Below are 16072 nucleotides of genomic sequence, written 5' to 3'. Positions count from 1 at the left end.
ATCAACAACAAACAGAAAAATAGGCCTTTCAGAGTGGATGAAACACAGTTGTTAATGTTTTGATGTTCACAGCTAGTTTAGCAATACATTGCACAGCGCCTACCTGATGATAAAAAAAAAATCCCTCTATTTCTGCTACAATCTAATAAAATAGTTTATAGTGTATTCAGGATCTTGTTTTTAATGCCTTGGTTTGTATTCGTATTGTTTATAAACGGGGGGAAAAAAGCTTGCATGTGTACTTTTGCTATGAATGCTGTGCACATTGAGTCACTCAAAATTCCATATGCAAGTTCAGCTGAGACTGTTTGGCTGGAGAGCACTGAGTGGGAGTAAAAGCATACCTTTGGCTGCTTCACAGTGCTGATTTACTGAGAGCACATTATGCCTCTGCCTTGTTATCTCTCATTATGCTGCTTCATAATAATTAACATGCTAAAACTGTAAAGTGGAGTTCATTTTTTAGCTGGTGTTTCCTTTCAGTGCTCATATAACTGCTGTGTCTTTCCAGTAGCACCTGTGTTAGTTTACGGGCTGTGTTTGGCCGCTGGTAACGGGTTGTGTGTCCACAGTCCCTCAGTGTGTGCCCTTAGAGGAGCTGAGTGCTGGAGTAGTAGTTAGGCAGCTGGACTCTGGAGCTGAGGCGTGGGCTCCGCTCCCACACGCTGCCAACTGCTGCTGGTGCCTGGAGCCAGGTACCGCTCTGGTGTGCGTTTGAGGTGCCACACAAACAGCTTTGTGCAGATGCCCCAGCAGTGTGTGTGATGCCTGAATATCTGTGTGTGTGTGTGTGTGTGTGTGTGTGTGTGTGTGTGTGTGTTTTCTTACAGGGAAAATCTCCACCAGCTCTAGTAGTTCTTTCTCCCCACCACCCACACCAAGGACCCAGCTCATGTCCAGCTCAATAGTACTGCGAATGGCGGACTTCAGTATTTACCAGGTGAGTATGGATGCATGCGCACACACACTCAGACGCATGTTCTGGAATCTGCACCGCTTATTAAAAGTTTGAGGATGCGGTGTCATCTTTTGAACTTTCAAGAGAATCATTGTCACTGTTAGTTTTCAGTTAAGTACTAAGTATTTCAAAGTTTCGTTAACTTTTTAAAGAGTCATTTTAAAATGGACCATTCTGAGTCTTAAATCTGAGCCGAGCTGTGGTATGCATGCATCTTTGACTGCCTCACAACAGTTGAAGTCTGTATTAATGCAGAAGATTAGTAAAAAAAACTATTGTGCATTGTGCATGGACCACTGAGTATGTTGAAAGATGAAGTAAGAACACAGTTTTGTTTAAACTCACTACTGTTGGGCTTTGAATTACAGCATTTAATGAATGCTTTACTGTAAAAATATTACTTAAATGTTGTACATACTTCAAATATCTGTGTTTTAGGAATATATGGTCATAAGCAGCATTAAACCTGGAGTGGGAAACCAGAGCATGGCACTGTTAGCTTGATGTTAACACAATGCATCAATTATCATTATTATATTTCCATTGCAGTGGTAATTTAATGAGTAAAAAGCTGGGTGTTGGGTGATGTTTTTTGCAATAAAGAATGCTTAATTATGATGTTTCCATTTTTAAATGAGCAAAACAATAAAAATGAATCAAAAAAGACTGGCGACTGAAAGACCTTGTCCATAAACAAATTTCCAGGTGGAAGAGTTGTTAATTGCGATTAGTATTCATTTGATCTTAAATATTCAAAATGCATGTATTTTGTCATTTTATGTTGCAAAGGCACAGGCACTGCGTTACATTGTTCTACATCAGTGATTTTACAAAAGGTATTGCTTCACACTGTGCCTAAAACACACCTTACCCGTGATGACATCAGCCCCCCTCCCAATGGTTTTATTTACTGTTACACTCACACAGTGGTGTGCCTGCTATTGCACAAACATGCCCATTTGTGATTGTGTGAATGCATGCTGTGTGTCCACAGGCAGGTTCTGACTCCACCTCTTTGTTTTTGGTGTATTTTAGGTATCAACAGCTGACCAGCGGCGCTCCAGTCCTAAAGCTATGATCTCCTGTAATAAAAAGAGCTTGTACCTCCCCCAGGAGATGCCTGCCATCCATGCTGAATTCACTGAGTATTACTTCCCTGATGGCAAGGACTACCCCAGTAAGAACGTACCCTCAATTAATTCTCAAATTAAAATCTAACCAAAGAAGTGATTTGAATCATTACTGTTGTCATTTTATCCCCCGTTTCGCATTTTCCTGTACCACTTCTGAACCATGATTCCTCTTAGAGGGTGTGCAGTTCATGCTGGCTTTGTGCTCATCCGAGCTGCATGATGGGCTGCAAGCATTGTCTCTAGAAAATTTTCTAAAAGTTTATTGAAAATGTAATACCCTTTTGTAATTTAAAACCCTAATTCATTGGCATTTATTATCACTAATAATGTTGCAATACGGATTGTGATCATTTTATCCCTCCGGGCTAGTGAGAACTGATTGTGTTGTGGTAAAGTACCGGAATCAGTGCTTTTAGTTAATTTGATGCATGTAGGTTTTTTTGTTTTTTTTTTTAATGGCAAAAGTCTAAGCTCCAAGCTGTAGGGAGCTCTCAAAAAAAAAAAAAGGACCGCAAACAGTGAGTGTGGCTTGTTTGATCTAAAATGTTCTTTTTAGCAGTTCTTATCTCTTGAGATGCATTTTAGCATTTGACTTTACTTTGGGTTAACCGCAGACATGTCACTTGTACATTGATCCAGTGGTTTTCTGTAGACTCCAGCGACTGCGGTGAATTACAGCACGCACGTAATGATGCAGTGTAAAACCTAACCGCAGGAAAATTTGTCCCTAATGCTGAAACAGTGGGTGAAGTTGATATTGTACTCAGCCGACTGCTTCACTGATGGCCACAGCTGGAGCAGACCAAATGTGCTACTAATGAACAAAAAAAAGAGTAGTAAAGCACTGTGGCCAGCATTGGTGATTGCAAAGAGAAATCACTGAAAGACTCACTCATGAAAGAAGTCTAATCAGCCAAATGGCCTTTCTGTCATTGTGACCAGCCATTTTCAGCAGTCCACACCATTGGTGCTAGAAGATTTAGACCTATCTCTTTCCCCCTTTGCAAAAAAAATTAGATCGGCCTCCCATCTGAGTGTGTGTGTGTGTGTGTGTGTGTGTTGCAGTCCCGTGCCCTAACCTGTATGTCCAGCTGAATGCCCTGCAGCTGGTGGTGGATGCACGCAGTCTGGTGTGGCTCAATCTGTTCGCTCTGGACCTGCGCAATAGCCTGGAGCAATTCATGGAGCTCTACAAGCTCAATGACTCACAGAAACCCGATGAGCATGTGGATGTCCGGGTGGACGGCCTCATGCTAAAGGTGAAAATGGCTACTACCGTACTGCCAAAACTCTGTGATCCAGTGTGATATAGAAATTCTGATGTATTTATTTCTGATATTGAATAGAACTGTATTTACATTATTGACCCAGAAAGGAAATTTGTCTTGCACAGTGTTGCTGACCATTGTGGAAGCACGTTCGGACAGACACGTGTATAAAATCTTCTCTTTCATTACAGCATCAGAATATACTAAAAGCCATGGATGTTTTTCCAGTTTAATTGACAATATAAAATGTAATAGTCGGTAGGGTCATCATGAGTAATTTGAATACCTGAGTGTTCATTGTTTACACTGGTATTCTTTTTTCCTATTTAGTATTTGGATGCCAAAACTACAGTAAATTTGATCAGTACAGGCCTGTAGATGTATCATGTATAGTAAAATTAATTAATGCTATATTAGCTGAATTAATGCCTGACATCTGTGTCATTTCACCTTGTGTGCAGCAAACTACATAGCTTACAACATGGACATTGAAGCTAAAGGAGGAAATATGCTTTAGAAATCGTGTGGGAGCAAGTATTGGACTATATGAATAAGCTCAGTGTAAAATTTATGATGCGTATACCATGGAGGCATGATGGATTTGTTGAATCATCACTATAATTGCATATTTAAGATTTTTATCCCAGTGCTATTTTGGTAGGCTGCATGCCTCACTGATGACTGATTTTCAGTTAATTTGTGCTGTCAGCATTTACACTTTTAATTATATATTATTACACTATACATTATTACACTATAAATACACAGTGCCACCTACTGGATGTACAAATGTATTTAAAATTATGGTACAATATGACGCAGGTATTATTCTTATGCTCATTCTCCTTGTGTATGTGTATGTGCAGTTGGTGATCCCTGCCAACCAGGAGCAGCTCCAGCCAGATATGCCTCGCTCCGTATCAGTGCAGACATCTGAAATGGTGGCCACCAACACTCGCCACTCTTCCGGCTGCTCCCGCTCTGACCTGGAGGCTCTGCTACAGGCCTTCCGGGAGCAAGCCTTCTTCACATCCTCTTCCTCGTCCTTCCCCCGCAGCGCTGGCTCCTTTCCTGTGCTGCACCCAGTCTTCCAGAGGCACGCTCATGAACAGGACACTCGCGTGCATGATGTGTACCGCGGCCTGGCTCCACCCTCACTCTCCACCCATGCCCTCAAGACCCCCTCGGCCACCGACCTGTGGTCGCTGCACTTCTCCCAGTTCTGGGTGGACTATGAGGGCCGTGGCCGTCCCACTCCGTGTGTGGACTCCTTCCCCCTCACCCTGTGGGTGTGCAGGCCAGCCTACCATGCCCAGCACCAACGCAGACTCAAAGCTGCCGCTCTGCCCCGCAGCGAGTCAGCCAGTGAGATGGCCAGTCGGCTGCAAAGGAAGAAGCTGCTGAAGGAGTATTACAGTGCCGAGGCATCCTCGAACAATTCTTACAGCAATGGCCTCCGCAAACCCCATTCTCTTGATGGCCTGAGTTGTCCCAACCCTTCCTCCTTTTCCTTATCTTCTACATTCTCTTCCTCAGAAGATGAAGAGGCTGATCTGCAGGTGCTGGTGTATGTGCAGAAGCCACTAAGTGCTCAGGTGAGCCACAACCAGTATGTGTTCCTGCTGCGCCTGCAGCAAACTGTAAAGTCACTCCAGCGCACCCTGCAGCAGGACCTGGAGCAGCATGGCTCCAAGCTGAAGGAGAGCACTGGCCGACCCTTCAGCACCAGTGTTGGCCTCCTCATGCGAAGTGCAGAGGTTTCCCTGCTGCTGAAGCCTGTGGCAAACCCACTGGACTCTGAACTCTCGGGGAGCAGAGCCACTCTGGAAGCTAGCAACAGCGAAGCAGGAGAGGGCCCGGTTGACACAGTCAAGGCTAAGCCCACATGTCCTGTGGACCAGCTCCTGTGTGTAGGCGCAGAAACACAAAGCCAGAACGTTCCACCTCTCCTCCCGTCCTCCATCCCTTCCTCATCTGAAAGGAAAGGATACACCGAGGAGAGGTCAGGCTCAGAGGAGAAAAAAGATGGAGGAGAGGAGTCTCAAGAGGCTGAAGGGTCCAAAGCAGAACCTAAAGTCCAGCAGAGTGAGGCTTTGCTGGGCAGGACTGTGGTGGCAGACCCACAGAGTGACCCACTCTCCAAGGACTGGAATGACAAGAGTCAGGGAGCCAGACTACCTCAGTCTATATCCAGGTAAAATGACATCATGCATCATGAATATGACCTATGAATATTACTTGCTTCAGCATACTGCATTAATTTACACTAAAGTGATGAGGAGTGTTGTTTCTGTAGAAAGTGTGTAGCAGAGTTATTGGAGTGAATAATGTGCGTTAGATAATTAAACATTGTGCTGCTTCTAGCTGTCAAGAAGCAGATATTGGTGTATGCGAAAATCAGAGCACCTCAGATCAAATTGCATGTTTCATTGATTTTCTAAGTGAAAATAAGTTAACACATCATTTATAGATAACGCACTTAAATATATCAGTTATTATATTGAACTGTATATGTGTGGCTCTGATTTCCTCCCACAGTCCAAAACATGCAGTCAGGCCAATTGGATATTCCATTGCCCCTAGGTGCATGTCTGTGAGTGTGTATGTGAATATATATGTGTGTGTGTGTGTGTGTGTGTGTGTGTGTGTGTCTGTGTGCCCTGCGATGGATGGGCAACCTGTCCCAGGGTGCATCATGCCTTCCACCCAGTGACTGCTGGGATAGGGTCCAGCTCCCCCACGACCCAGAAGGATAAGCAGCTTAGAAAGTGTGTGTGTGTGTGTGTGTGTGTGTGTGTGTGTGTGTGTGTGTGTGTGTATAACTGTAACTGTGTAAAAATATAAAACATGCCATCACTTTTGCACAGGAAATCCCCCCGTATATTAATATTAACAATTTAACAATAACTGCATTACGAAGTATAGAGTGTTCTCTGTAGAGGATGTGTTAACTGTGAAAATCAACAAAACAGCAAAAAAATTTGATCAGGGTGCCCAGACTTTTGCAAATCACCGCAGCATTCCCAAAGATCTTAAAGAATGACTGAAGTTTGTTTGTTCAGATATCCTTGAAAATTTTGTTTTGGAGTTTGGATGTAAGGTTTGTTTCAGCCCTAAATTTTTTTTTTTTTTTTTTTTTTTTTGAATGAGGAACAGTATAAGACAGCCAATCAGAACAGAGGTCATTTACATTTATCAGTCTTAATATCAACAGCCTGTTAAAACAGCCTGTTTAATTTGGCCTGATTGGTTGTTGGGGTTGGTTTATTTATTCTGGCACATACAACCAAGCAAACATAAGCAGACTTCGTGAAACAAAATGAAATATAAGAAAAGGGGAAATATAAGAAGCGTTTTGTAATGCTTGAAGGTCCTCTTTTTGAGAGAACACCACTGTGGTTCACTTCACTCCTCTTCATTGCTGCTTTGCCTGTTACTCAGCTGTGTCTGTGTGTGTGTTTCGTTCTCTGTTTCTAAAGGAAAGGCAGTTTGTCAGTGGTCTCTGACCTCTTGACCTCCACACACACCAGGTCTACCTCCTTATATTCCATATCCAGCATGTAAGACATGCCCTGTAGGTCTCTGTAGCCATTTCTGTTTCTGTGCCTGTGCTTGTGCCTATATGTGCTGATTTGACATCTGCTGACTTGTCATGCTGTAATTGTGCTTGTTTCATAGTAGCTGCTACCTGTCACTGGTGTTTAGTACAGAATCATGTGCGCACCTGCTGGCTGACTCTGTGCTGTAGCTACTAAGGACAGTGATTTGCTCATTGCAAACACAAACACTTTGCACTGCTTTACTATACTTGTAAGGACTTCATTTGACACTTGATACTGTAACAGCGTAACCCTGATCCTAACCCTAGACCTAATCAATATCAGCTTTTTTTGGCTGACAATGGATCATTAGTCTGTGATTAATTGTTAACTGGCAATATAAAATATCTAAAATAAAGGACACAGCCTATCAAAATATCAGTTATGTAACCAAAATATTACAGATTACTAATGAGCAACTTAATTCTTCATTAGTCCAGCTAGTTTGTTTTGTAGATTGTAGAACATGGTATTGATAGGGCCAGCCCCAAGCGTGAATCTGAAGCAAACAGCCTGAAACTGTGTTAAACGTACCCAACTTAAGAACCCTGTTTTGTTTAAATTATTAATTAATTATTACAACTATAACAGTCTTCCGCAAAAGTTGGCATGCCCCCGTCAAGCGACACATTTTATTGACTTTCTAAGTAATAATAGATATTAAAACATTCCCGACAGAGAGCACATTAAACACATCTACTGTTTATTTGCTGAATTTAACATACTAAGAAAAATAAAAAATCATGAAATTTGGCTTATGTAAATGTTAAGGCATGTTGTTGTTGTTGTTGTTGTGTTTTTTTTGTTTTTTTTTCCCAAACTCAGTCAATACATACAATTCTGCACTAAAACTTTCAGAAAATGCTACATTTTAATTTGTTCCATGCAACTTATTTTCAATCAACAGTGACCAAAAATGAACAAGCTGATGAAATGACTGCAATATATAATGATGGGCTACTCAGTGTTCTGGGTTTTAATTTTCTATTTAACACCTATTACTAGACCAAGTGAAAAGTAATTGTTATGACAAAGGTGAGCTTTGGCTCAGGGCTCCTCAGTAATTATGCAAAACTGTCCACTGTTGGCTTTTTCTCAAAGCAGTTACAGTGCCTTGCCATCATCTGAGGCCATCATCCCCTTAAAAAGTAGCCCTGGACATCAAAATTTATAGTTACAGTTCATTTTTCAATATACCGGTTTAGTGGAACCAGGTGCCTCATGCACAATTGAACGGTGTTCATCTTGAAGTATCCACCTGCCTTTTCTGATAAGAGCTGTTCTTTATAGGAAATGAAATTAATGGTTTTCTTAACAGACTGCATTGGTCGAACATTTGTTTTAGTCAGTTAACCACAGCTTGGTTAATCATTTACATCCGTACTATACGCTGCATTGTTTAAAGTATATATATTAAAAAAGTCAATTTTGTCACATTATAATTAAAGGGCGGTTTGGACTCGTACACACTCACTCAGTGTTTTCTGTCGTCTGTGTTTCAGCGGGCGTCTGATGCGGGACCGGTCTCAATCCAGTTTCTCAGTGTCCTACAAGAATATGAAGAAGAGTCCCTCTCTCCAGTCTCTGGATAACATCTCCATAGACAGCTATTCACTGGAGGACTGTGACTCATACAGCCTGATGGAGAGAGGTACCAACCCCCCCCCCCCTTCTCTTTCTATGATTTTCTTTGTCACTTTCTCTCAATCACCATTAATCCTGGTGCTCATGCCGGAGTTTGTACACAATGTCATGGCCACTAGATGGCAGGATTGTATAATGAACTGAAAGAGCATCTTTCTTTGCAAAAAGACTTTGTGGTTTTTGTCATCATAAAAAGAAGAAGAAAAAAAAAACAACAACCACCGTACACCACTGGCTGGAGTGCACTGCTACATATTTGATCTACCTTTTTGCCAGTGTGAATATGCTCTCTTTACTTCTTATAGCTGTAGTTAACAATGAGGGGTGTGTGTGTTTGTGTGGTTGTAGACGACATATCCATCTCTGGCTTTAAAGCCCCTCTGAGTGAGCCGACGGCTCCAGAGCGAGCCACTGAGGTGCTGGTGCAGGATGGAGATGATGCCCAGTCTCCAGATGCAGTCAGTGCCACCTCACAGAGCATCGATGAGCCCACCAAAGACCTGGTACTTCCATCTGTTTCTTTTCTTCCATTCCCCCAAAAGTCTTTTCACTGAATTTTAAAGAGCCAGTTTTCTAAACTCTCTTTATCCCTTAACATTAAACAGGTTGCTTTTATTATTGTCTTTTAAAACATACGTATATGTAAATAAGCTCTGTTCTAATTGGCTGCCCTGTATTTTACCTTACTAATAAAGCAGTGTGGGATGAAATCCTCCTTATAACTTCAAGCTGAATGGACTGGGCTAAACTAAATAGAACAAAAGGAATAGGCAAATATGTGTTCTTATGATATTACAAAAACAGTGAATTTGGAACAGCCTGTTCTTGCAGCTTAATTTTTGTATATGAACTGTGTGAACTGGGTAGTGGCCGGTGTGTTTTGAAGATTTAACAGTGTTTATGTACTACATCAAATAATGTTATTTTAAAAAACCAATTCAAATTCCAAGGTATGGACTCTTTAATGCAGTAAGTAAAAATAAATGCTCCTCTGGGATATTGCAGGGTTTTTGTCTGTTTTTAAAGTTTTTTTTTTTTTTTTTTTTTTTTTGTTGTTTTTGCTTTTTACAGAATTTGAAATTGCCAGCTGTCCCTTGCCATGTGTTAAAATTTCATGATGAAGCAATAGATGTGCTTCAGAATTACTTTGGAAAAAAATATTGTTCCATTTACATCCATTTAAAGTTAAGAATGTTTTCCCTTCTTTGCAAATTTACCGTTTGGAACAGCAACAATTAGATTGTACATCAAGGTTTACATAGAATGAAGTATATAAAATAACATGCAAAAGAAATGTAATGAAGAAACACAATCCATCATAACAGTTAAAATAAAAAATCAAGAATAATGTGTAGTAGTAGATGGACATTATAGATGGGTCAAGCCATCTTTAACTCTCTCCTGTTCTTTTTCTTGCTCTGCCTTATGCGTTCTTATTCTGTCTTCCTTTTAGTTTTAACATTTATATGTGTGTGTGTGTGTGTGTGTGTGTGTGTGTATAAAGTGTGTGTGTGTGTGTGTGTGTGTGTGTCCGTCCGTCCGCCCCTGCAGGTCTCGGTGCTAGTGCTGAAGGTGCATTCTGTGTGTGGCTCTCTGGACCTGAGAGGTGATAACACTGCAGTGGCTCTGGAGGTGGGGCAGGTCCGGCCCAATCAGCTGGGCAATGTCAGTCTACGCCAGTATCTTAGCAACCGCAGCCTCAGTAAGACCACCACCTCAATAGTCTGTGTGTGTGTGAGAATCCTGATAGCTCACCTGTCTGTAAATGTGTTTGTTAATTCTCTGCGTCCCCCCTAGGTTTAGTCTGTTCCACACCACTAACTACTGCTGAGGGCAGTGAAGGTATTGTGTGTGTGTGTGTGTGTGTGTGTGTGTGTGTGTGTGCATGTTGTGGGTTTGTATTCTGAGATTTTCTGAGTAGGTCTGTGCTGGAAACTCTGAGAGGTGTCTTAATTGGATAACCGAATAGAAAATGACTGTAATAACTGGTGAGACCATAACAGTGTGGGCAGTGCCAGATGTTTATATATTTAATAAATAAATGAATAAAAATTTATATTTTTTTTGGTGCTTTTTGCAAACAGAGAGATGGCATGTAAGGCTTAATCTTTGTGATATAAAAGAACATCATAAGCCACAGTTGCGATTGTAGAACATGATTATCTTTATTTTGGCCGTAAAACTTTAATCATACTAGTAATAAAGAATTGCAAACATTGTAAAAAATTGCGAATGTCGCATGAACTTTGCAGTCTGAGGCCGCTTGGCTTAGCCTGATTCCTTCTTCTCTAAGGCTGTTTCACCTGTGGCTATTTGAAACAGCCCATTTTGCCTGATGAACGAGAGCAGAGACACAGTTTTGTTTTGTCTGATGTCTGAAACTTGCAGCTATGTCTAATGTCCTAAAAGCATTCATCCAGCGCAGCTCAACAGCCACATTTATAGAACACTTGCATCTCTTTTAGATACAGTAAATGTGATATTAATATGGGATATCCATTGCCCTAATATATTTGAAAGATCAGTTATGTCCCTGTGTGCGGCTACTAGTGTCTTGACTATGGTTGCCATAAAGTAAAACAATAAATGAATGACGGGTTTTAAATTGGCAGTAAATAAGTTTTTGTTGTCACTGGAGGCTGTTACCGTGGTAACTCTGTTAGATGATACTAGGCACAGGCCTACTTCTGAGTGTTTGTGTGAAAATATAGTTCACCTCATTGAAAATGTCTTGGTTTTCATCTTGCATTTCTGTAGGTTTAATCTGTTCCCTACCACTAATGACTGCTCAGAGCAATGAAGGTAGTGTGTGTGTGTGTGTGTGTGTGTGTGTGTGTGTGTGTGTGTGTGTGTGTGTGTGTGTGTGTGTGTGTGTGTGTGTTTTGAGGGGTGGGAAAGGGTTGTGATGAGATGGGTGGGTGGGTGTGCGCATGTGCTTGTAAATGTGTGCATTTATAATCAAAATGTTATGTCATGAACATTCACCTATAATCCACATTTCAGATATGCAGTCACTGTTTGAGGTGCCCTGAAAATAAGGATCCGTGCTCTACACACACACACACACACACACACACACACACACACACACACACACACACACACACCTCAATACTCACATGCTCGCCAGTTTTGTGGTTCTGCTGAGGGGACTCAACTGTCACAGCCTACTGAGTGCTGCAGAAGCAGAACTGCTGCTTCAGGAGAATTTAAACTCCACACACACACACACACACACACACACACACACACACACACACACACACACACACAGTAACTCAGCTCTACAGTGAAATGCTGCCCCCCTCACTAATTTAATCCCTTAGCTCTTGCTGCTCTGGTTTCTCTTCACTGACTCTTCAGCTGCTGTTTTTTAGTCATTTCCCCTCTATCTCCGTCCTGCACTTGCTTGCAGGCTTGCTCTCTTTCTCCTCTTTTTCTCTCCTTCTCTCCCTCCCCACTCTTTTTCTCTAGGTCTCTTTGTCTCCGCCCCCCCATCTCTGTCTTCATTTCTTTATTTCTTTTTCATTTTCCTTTCTCTTTCTCTCTTCCTCTCTGCCTTCATCTCTGTTCCATCTCTGTCCCTCTTCCTGTTTCCCTTTTTCTCTGTCTTTTTTCTTTCTTTCCTTCACTTGGTTATTTTATCTTTTTACTGTATTTTCTTTCTTTCACTCCTTCTCCCCTTCTGTCTCTCATCTTACTCTTTTTTTTTTTTTTTTTTTTTTTTTTTAACCTCTCATCTTCCCTTATTTTTTCTCTTTACAATCTTTCTTCTCTCTCTCTCTCTCTCTCTCTCTCTCTCTCTCTCTCTCTCTCTCTCTCTCTCTCTCTCTCTCTCTCTCTCTCTCTCTCTCCCCCTTTCTCTCTCTCTCTCCCTTTCTTTCTTTCTTTCTTTCTTTTACTTTATTTCTCACTTTTTTGTTTTTCTCTTCTGCTCTCCTGTCTTTTTCTTTCTTTCTTTCTTTCTTTCTTTCTTTCTTTCTTTCTTTCTTTCTTCCTTTCTTTCTTTCTCTACATGTCTTTGTCTCTGCATCCGTCTTTTTCTTTGTATTTTTTTATCTTGTTTTTTTCTATCTTTCTGTCTTTACTTTTTTCTTCATTTGTCTGTGTCTCCCTGTCTCTCGCTCTCTGTCTCTCGCTCTCTGTCTCTTGCTCTCTGTCTCTCGCTCTCTGTCTCTTGCTCTCTGCCTCTCGCTCACTCGCTCGCCTGCTCCCTCTCTCTGTCTCTCGCTCTCTCTGTCTCTCTCTGTCTCTCGCTCTCTCTGTCTCGGTCTCTTGCTCTCGGTCTCTTGCTCTCGGTCTCTTGCTCTCGGTCTCTTGCTCTCGGTCTCGGTCTCTTGCTCTCGGTCTCTCGCTCACCTGCTCCCTCTCTCTGTCTCTCCCTCTCTCTGTCTCTCCCTCTCTCTGTCTCTCGCTCTCTCGGTCTCTCGCTCTCTCGGTCTCTCGCTCTCTCGGTCTCTCGCTCTCTCGGTCTCTCGCTCTCTCGGTCTCTTGCTCTCGGTCTCTTGCTCTCGGTCTCTCGCTCACTCGCTCACCTGCTCCCTCTCTCTGTCTCTCCCTCTCTCTGTCTCTCCCTCTCTCTGTCTCTCGCTCTCTCGGTCTCTCGCTCTCTCGGTCTCTCGCTCTCTCGGTCTCTTGCTCTCGGTCTCTTGCTCTCGGTCTCTCGCTCACTCGCTCGCCTGCTCCCTCTCTCTGTCTCTCACTCTCTCGGTCTCTCTCTCGCGCTCTCTCTCTCTCTCTGGTTGTTTGTTTTCAGCTGTATGTATGTAATATGAGTTCAGGTTTGGAGAGAATAGCTGTAATCTCTGCATCTGTAAACTTTGCAGAGCTAATTTCAGTGCAGTCACTCGGGGCAGATGGGGGCCGCTTGGCTGTTGATTTAGAAACTGAAAGGCCTGACTGATCCCCAGTGCACGAATGAGCTTCAGGCTGTTTCTCTGTCCAAGTGAAGATGAGCTTTAGATAAAGCAGCCTGGTGATCACATTTAGAGCTGAAACACACTGCTGCAGGCCATACTTGCTGCTAATCCGCACGATCAAAAAGATAGAATGAGATCAAAGATTCCTCTGTGTCTTATTCTCTTTCCCTTTCTCGATCTCTCTCGCTCTCACTCTCTCTTACTCACACCCACACTTACGTTCAATCTGCCACGCTCTGCTGGAAGCACTCTTAAACGTCGAGTTGAGTTTAGACTGTATATTCCATGCTTTTGTCCAGTGTAGTGTATTGAGGGTGTGAGTGAATATTGCATTGAATACCTACTTTGTGATTCAGTGTCTTGGAATGAAGAGTTTGTAGAATGAATGCTTCTCTCTCTGAATATTTTTCCTTACTCATTTTCTAAGAGCACAGGCTGACTCCTCTTTAGTCGGTACCATAGGGTGAGCATGTGTGCTAAAGTTCAAGAGCGTCTTCATTCTCTAATTTGGATGATGACAGACCGGCAGTGCTCTGTTTCCTATTTACAGTAGTGCCCTCATGGATTTTAGTAGGGCCAGAGTGATATATAAAACGTAAAAATAACAAAAATATGTCAAATGCATGTTAACTTAACCTTTAACATGAGACTAATATAGCACAGACCACATCTTTTGAGGAAGCTAATGACAAACGAGAGATAAATAATATAAACCAAACCCATAAAGAATTATAAGTAGCTCCATCCTCAGTGCTACAGTACTTTTTTTTTTTTTTTTAAGACTGGGGGTTTCTGTTAATTTACATTTAAGAAGTGTAAATACTCGGACATATCAGTCGTTGAAGCACTGTTTAACATGGAGTTCCACTGATGATTTTTTTTTTTATTATTATTATTATTAACCTCTTTACGTGCCTTGGCCTGCCGGCGGGCCAGAAATGTGTCATAATTAATGTTTGCCAGTGTTTATGAATAATTATAGGGTCAATATAGACACCCAATATGTCATATGAAAGCTTAGAACCTCTGCTTGCCAGCTATCTGGCCAGTTTAGCTGTATTTCCTTTCAGAAAATAACCATTTTGGGCGAAATATACCTTTTTAGCAAAAGTTTTATTAAAAAATAAGCTTAATATTTTTTATATTTGCGGTTTTTATAAATCCATATTTGATCCAATGTGGGCATGTTATACATCATTCAAACCATCTGGCTCTCCGGATTACGATGCGATGCTCCGTTTTACTGTACGACGTAGGGTTTCCGAATTAGAGCCAAAAGAGTGTGGCGTTTCAAACAGGAGAATTTTTTTCCGAAAACTCAGCAGCCGTGCGTAATGACCCCTGGCGGTCGGCGGAACACGTCACACGCAAACCGCTTACAGCTTCGCTTACCTCTCCTTGTTGGCTTCAAAATCACACCACACCCGTGTATTTCCGATAATGCATTCGGTAGTAATCCTCTTTTTTGTGCAAAGAGTGCTTGAAAAAAACAGAAGGCAAAAATCTTTTATGTCTAATTTAAACCCAAATTAAAATATGTTCTCCTTGGGCTATCGCTTTCAAACACACGTGCTTGTAAAGCTGAGATTCTCCCCTTTCCAACGACACGTCAACCAAACCTGTCGACCAACCAGGTGTCACGTTAGGTGGATGCGCAACAGGGGAGGCGGGATATAAACAGGAAGATTAGCTGGGGATGGCACGCCAAGAGCGCAGCAGGCACGGAGAACGCCATAGAGAATGCCACGGTAAACACAGCTGAACATAATTATTCGGCTTTTATAATACAGTTGAAATTGTTGTTATAACAAAATTTTGTCAAATAATGTAAAGAAATACACCATAGGATGCTGCCATCAAGAGTAGGTAATACATAAACACTTTTTTTCCTGCAAAAATTGTTAGAAAATTAGTTTTTTTCAATTTGGAGAGGTTGTGGTCCTTTGGAGACTTCAAAAGGACACTTGGAGAAATGTACACAGACATGTATGTACACTGTCTACTCTAGAGTGAATAACTTCTGATCAGTGAGGGCAATCAGTTTAAAATTTTACATGGTAAAAATTTGACCCCAAGGGGCAAAATATGGAACTGCAAAAACATTTCATGGACATGACCTCTTCAGTTTATGGTCCCTAAAATCTAAAACAAAAAAAGAAATTTTGAAAAGCGCCTTTTTTTTTTCCTATTTTTACCATATTTTGGCCATTATAGTTTAATTTCAATAATTAAAATAAAAAGTGTTTTCAATTAATTGTGTAAAGGCTTTTGAGTAATAATGCTTCTTAAAATTGCCTCTGGATTATATGATATTTGAGTAAAAAGCATTAATATTTGGGTATGTCATTTCAGGCGAAAATTGGCAAAAATAGGCTTGGAGTTTAAGAGGTTAAATTAAATCATTAAGATGTAAACAAAGTAATTCAGACTGGTTTGATCAAATTAATTCTAGAAAAACTTGCCTATTTCTTTACAGTGGTGGGAACCAGAGGTTGTACAGTGCACATATAGCCATTTTATTTGCTATCCAAAACCCACCAGTGGACCCAAG

General features: G+C 41.4%; 1 protein-coding gene across 3 annotated transcripts in view; it reads left to right on the top strand.

The window, feature by feature from the left end:
• The window catches only part of uhrf1bp1l (UHRF1 binding protein 1-like), a 53379-nt gene that overhangs the window by 29777 nt on the left and 7530 nt on the right, over positions 1-16072 (top strand). Inside the window, exons 11-18 of one of the 3 annotated variants that reach the window (XM_037542694.1) lie at positions 831-940; positions 1994-2135; positions 3157-3350; positions 4226-5553; positions 6839-6889; positions 8461-8609; positions 8951-9105; positions 10154-10304. In XM_037542694.1, coding sequence (XP_037398591.1) covers positions 831-940; positions 1994-2135; positions 3157-3350; positions 4226-5553; positions 6839-6889; positions 8461-8609; positions 8951-9105; positions 10154-10304 — 2280 coding nt within the window. Of the gene's footprint in view, positions 1-830; positions 941-1993; positions 2136-3156; positions 3351-4225; positions 5554-6838; positions 6920-8460; positions 8610-8950; positions 9106-10153; positions 10305-16072 lie in introns of all 3 variants that reach the window. The other 2 variants (XM_037542693.1, XM_037542695.1) reach the window with 2 other exon arrangements.

The sequence above is a fragment of the Pygocentrus nattereri genome, chromosome 11, assembly GCF_015220715.1.
Source record: "Pygocentrus nattereri isolate fPygNat1 chromosome 11, fPygNat1.pri, whole genome shotgun sequence".
NCBI lineage: Eukaryota > Metazoa > Chordata > Actinopteri > Characiformes > Serrasalmidae > Pygocentrus > Pygocentrus nattereri.
Note: the sequence above shows the minus strand (reverse complement) of the source record. Positions and strands in the feature narration are given on the sequence as shown.